The following is a 5,219-nucleotide window of genomic DNA, read 5'->3' as shown; positions in this document are numbered from 1 at the left end:
GGCCGCTTCCGGGCCCAAGCGCTGCCCCCAGCGCCGCCGTTCGTGTCTCCGTTTGAATTTGGCGCTCGGCGGCTCGTTGGCGTCACGTGCCGGCCGCGGCCAATGGGAGGGCGCCCGAGCGTTCCATCCAGGGCGCGGCCAATCAGTGCTCGCGGCGGCTCCGCGCAGATGGGAGGGGGTGCGGACCCGGAGGCAGGTGGCGCCGGGGGCGCTCAACTAACTGACACCACGCCGGGACCGGGGGGCAGGACCTCCCTCCCCAAAGGGTTGGTAGGGCCCGGGCCGGGCCGGCTGGCGCTGGGGGCTCTCGCGGGGCGGTCGGGCCCGTTCCCGCAAAGGAAGGACGTGCGGAGGGGCGGGTCGCTGCCCCGATCCGGCCGCACAGGGGGACGCAGGTGTGGCCCTGCCCCGTTTGGCTCTGAGGGAAAAGGGGCATGAGGGAAATGGGCAGCAGGGCGGGGCCGGGGGCGTGGCGACATTAACGGCGCGACATTAACGGCCACTTGCTCCTCAGCAGCCGAACGCCCCGCGGCCAGGTGCTGTAGGTCCGGGGGCCGCACCGTGAGCACGGGTGTCTCTCAGCCGTACCCACCTCGGCTTTTATATGTAGGTTGGGGAAGGAAGTGTCTACTTTGGTTCCTCAGCCGTGAACAAATAAATAACTGATTGGACCAAAGAAAAGACCGTTGCCTCTTCTGTATCTGCAGAAGAGGCAACCCGCACACAAGCTGGCACAGCACTTCAGCAAACTTTGCTGTAGCCACCTAGTTTGGTGGTTTCACATTAAAGTGTTGGTGGGCAGTGTGCACCACATTACTATTTTCTTTTGTTTTAAAGGATTTCAACAATGTAGGGATTAATGTAGGTTGCCATTTCTAACTTAAACTGAAAAAGTCATCAATTTGTATCTAGCCTAGCTCTGTGTCTGTAGAGCAGTGTATTTATTATTCCAGTCTTCATTAGAAACGGTTCTTTTGAGAGAGCTTAGGCACAATCAGAAGCATTACTTTTAAAAGAAATTCAAGATTGCTTGGTGGCTTCAGGTCCCTCCGTTTGTTCTTTGCAGATCTGGGAGTAGTTGAGAAGTCTTCTTCTCTTGACTAGCTCCAGCAAGCATCATGAAGTCTCCAAGTGGCTTCCTCAAGCCTTTTGATGCCTCCAAAGAAAAAATGCACCCGCAAGGCCAAGAAGCCAGAGCTGCTCTTCCTTGAGAGGCCACGGGAGGGATCTGTTCATCATTATGGGTCTTCTCTTCCTTTGGCTGAGAACCCAAGATGTGTTCCTACCAGACTGGTAGACCAGAATGCCTCCACTGAGTGGGTAAGTACAGGTTTCCTGCTCCTTCATTTCATACAGTGTTTTGTTTTGTTTCTCTTTTACAAGGTAATGGAGAGATCTGTACTGAATATTGGCACGAGCCAATAAACGGGTGCTTTTTCTTTATTTCCTTGTGGTTTAACTAGCTGTAGAGTTCGGAGTTGCTCCAAAGCCCACTCTTGCAAGTCACAAGCAGCTCAAGCTTTATTGCCACTTCAGGTACTGAATGATACTTTAGGGCCACTGGCAATGAAACAGAACTCCATGTCATGTACATTAGCATAATGACATTGAATGCTGGGATCCAGAAAGAGAAATTGCTTTATGGATTTTATAGTAATTCAAAACCCTGTGCACAGAAAATAAAATATTTATTCTTTCATTTTTATTTTATGGATTTTTTTTTTTGATACTTGAAATAGCTACTGTGCTGTAAGTGTGTTTGGCTGAAAGCTATGCCTAAAGTAATATCTGCCTTCAGCAGGGATCCTGGTTTTCTCTGTTTAAAAAAAAAAAAAATCCACAATTTTCAGATTTAAAAAAGTAACTCAAAATCCACATTTTTCTGTGATTAAAATGAAATGCCACTAATTATATATAGTAGTGTATCATTTTGATCATGGAAAAATGTGGATTTTGGTTACTTTTTTTAATCTGAAAATTGTGGATTTTTTTGATCGGAGAAAACCAGGATCCCTGCTGTTCAGTTAAGGTGCTAGCTCCATTTTTGTATGCCCCTAACTGTAGTTCTTCTCTTTAACATTTATTTTTATGTCTACTTTAACAGCTTGCTTTTCTGCTGTCATTCATACAATAATAAACCAGGGACTGTTGATGTCTGTGGCATGGAGTTAAAATTGATGTTGTACCTTGTAATGAGCTATAGTTGCAAGGGAAGGGAAGGTTGGTACATTTGACCCTTCCCCTTCCCCCAGCTCAGTTTGTATTTTAATCTTCTTTCCATGCATTCCTTCCAGTGTCCCCCTCCCATGGGTTGAGAGGGCAATTCAGTGTCCGTTTTATTCAGTCTTGCAGTCATTTGCACTGCCTGCATGATGCCATTCTGTGCAAAGATCTTTAAATAGTTGTGCTGCTGTACTGTGGGAACTGCCTTGGTTTTAGCTGCAGCTATCATTTTGGGCAGCTCTGCTAAATAGCATTGCCACTTTGGACTCAAAGCTTTTTAACAAAGCAGCCCCAGGAAGTGAGGTTTCAAGTATACATTTGAACACTCCACCAGCCATGCAAATTGGAGTTATTTGAGGTAAATTTCTATGTTGTTTGCTGGGGGGGGCGGAAAGAAGTTCAGAGCAGATCAACTTTAAACATGTTGCAGGCAGTCAGCTATATGGCTTCTAAATCAATAAGCAAAGCACTTGCTGAGATGAGAGAGAATCATTGTGGATCTGGAACACACTGGAAAATATCCCAATATCTGGAGATGTCTGAGAAGTAATGGCTGGGTAACTAGTATTGCAGTTATTGGGCTAACTTCTCTTCTGACTCCTCCTGACTACTTATAGTGAATCCCAAGTTAGGTCTCAGGCCTCATTTCATCACTTGAATCTCAATTGCATGAATCTCCTAGTCGTAAACATTTCCTGGGGCTGCAGTCCCCTGTGTGTAGAACCTGTGTATCCTCCAATTGTTTTGATTGGAAATCTTGAAAACAGTGGGATAGGTACTTGCCATTTTTTTTCTGTTTGACTTAGGTTATGGCTTGTGAAATGTTGCGCAGTAATTTAATGCATGAAAGAGACTGGTAGTTTCTAGAGTAATTTAAGAATACAATATCAGAATTCACCCCTATAATAGGTGATTTAATTATTAAAAAAAACTTTGAATTACAAGTCTTCTTTGAAAAGTCTCTCTAAAAATGGCTGTGTGGATTCTATGTTTTTTTGTCTCCATTACTGCAGAATAGATGTCCCTTTTATAAATAAGATGTGTTTTGTGCAGTGAAACAACCTCAGCTGGGGTTCTAAGAATCCAGTTAGGCCTCTTTAATACTTATCCTTCACCTACAATATTCTGGCAGAAAACAGGACAGGGTGGTGGTACCTTAGAGAGTGGCTTCTGCCTAGCTTGAGGCTAACATGGTGACCTGCCTTTTAATATTCTGGTGTCAGTTACACCTGTGTTGCTGCTTTGTCTTCCTGGTTGTATCAACAAGACTGGTGGTTTGTAAACACAGGAAGAAACAGAATCCAACCTGCTCTTTGAACTGTGGAGGATTCAGTAGCAATTAAAGATTTATTCTATCACTAAAATAGATGCGTTTAAGTATATTCAGAGAAGATAGCACATTTAAAACTACATTTCAGAGTAGAACTGCACTTTGTGGCTATGTGAGCCTCCAAATTTTTCACGCTGTCTTGAGTGTTGAACATAGTTTGCAGCTGAGGAAACCTCAGTAAACTAGACCACGTGCTGGAAGAAGCAACGCAGCTCTCAAATGAAGATCAATAGATACATTAGAGAAAGGGGAAGTTCAGTGAGAATGGTGTTGCTGTTTCCTTGTGGAGGAGCCAAGGAGTGTGAGGGGTTATCCCATCTGAGAGAAAATGGTTTTTTACCATCTGTTTGGCTTTTCAGGTGTCCCCGCAGTTTGAAACCACTCTACCCATGGGCTTCAAGGGCAAGGGAGGTAAGAAGCAAAAGCATGTGTCCAAAAACTTCCAGATCCAGGAAAAGAGTTATGGATTCCTTCAAGGAGGAGGAGCTGGTCAGAAACCTGCTGTCTGCAGATTTCCTTCTCTAACTTTTGAGAATCCAAAAACTTCTACCTGTACCTGCACAAGGCATTCCAAAACTAATGCAAAGGCATGCCATGCCCAGCCCAAGACAGGCTCTGCAACAAAAGCCAACAACCCAAAGAGCTTTCGAGAGAGAACCCCTCAGTCTCCTATTCAAGAGCTAGAGATCTTCAGTCCACCAGATATACAGACTCCAGAACTGTCATCTGCAAGGAGCCTTGATCAGAGTGGCACTGTGTCACCGGTGAATACCTTCCCGCTGTATGCACATAGTGATGTCACTGTCTGTGCTGACAGACTGGAAAGCCATGACTCAACATCACTAGTCAAGGACACCCCAGAACACCAGTATGGAGTGAAGGTAACTTGGAGGCAACGGCCTCACCTAATGAAATACCTGAGAAAGAAGGGGAAGCTAAGCAATAGTGACATCATGGTGAAGATGAGCCAGTACTGACCTGAGCTCCCAGGTACAGGCAGCCGCTGACTGGAGCAGAACAGGAGTTCAGCTGCATCTCCTCTGTGCTGGTGGCTTAATGCAAGGAGGTCCCACTGGGAGATGACTCTGAAGGGGTGAAGAGAGAGATGCCTTTTCAAAGCATGGACCTAAGCCCCAGTGAGGCTGAGACTCCTTACTCCCACCGAGAGGTGCTTCAATCCACTGTGTGGTCCAGCTATGAATCTCTCTGGGAGAGGGAGGTGGTCCAGCTTGGGGCATCCTTGCCTCAAATTTGCTGCTCCTGGCAGTAGCTTAACTAAGAGCAGTGAGGTAAGAAGGGTACCAACATAGGGGATGCCAGAATGATGCCCTTTCCTTCCTCCCAGTCTTGGCTGGAGCAGCCCTACCTGCTCAGGGCATAAGAGCTCAGCTGGAAGCCATGAGCCTGGCTGCAGGGACGTGGTTGGAACTACCCCACACTACCCAGCCCTAGAAGCTGAGCTGGAAAAGCCCCCACTGCCTGGCCATAGGAGCTGGGGAAGGCACCCAGCCACGTGGGGTGGGGCTGGACTCCCTAGGGCAGGTAAGCTACAGCCCCTGTAGCTGGGCAGTAGGGGCTGCTCCAGCAGGGCCGTATGGGGTGAGGGTGCACGGGGCTGCTCTACATGCAGCTGAGCTCCCCCCGTGCCCAGGGGGCTGCCATTCAC

The 5,219-nt window shown here is 47.2% G+C and overlaps 1 protein-coding gene across 1 annotated transcript in view; it reads left to right on the top strand.

Annotated features, from left to right (window-relative positions):
• The first annotated feature begins 1,221 nt into the window (after positions 1-1,221).
• The window catches only part of TULP3 (tubby like protein 3), a 52,368-nt gene continuing 48,370 nt past the window's right edge, over positions 1,222-5,219 (top strand). Inside the window, exon 1 of the mRNA XM_006035115.2 lies at positions 1,222-1,320. Within this exon, the coding sequence (XP_006035177.1) occupies positions 1,304-1,320 (17 nt within the window). The 5' untranslated portion in view covers positions 1,222-1,303. The remainder of the gene's footprint in view (positions 1,321-5,219) is intronic.

The sequence above is a fragment of the Alligator sinensis genome, unplaced genomic scaffold (assembly GCF_000455745.1).
Source record: "Alligator sinensis unplaced genomic scaffold, ASM45574v1 scaffold1386_1, whole genome shotgun sequence".
Taxonomy (NCBI): Eukaryota; Metazoa; Chordata; order Crocodylia; family Alligatoridae; genus Alligator; species Alligator sinensis.
Note: the sequence above shows the minus strand (reverse complement) of the source record. Positions and strands in the feature narration are given on the sequence as shown.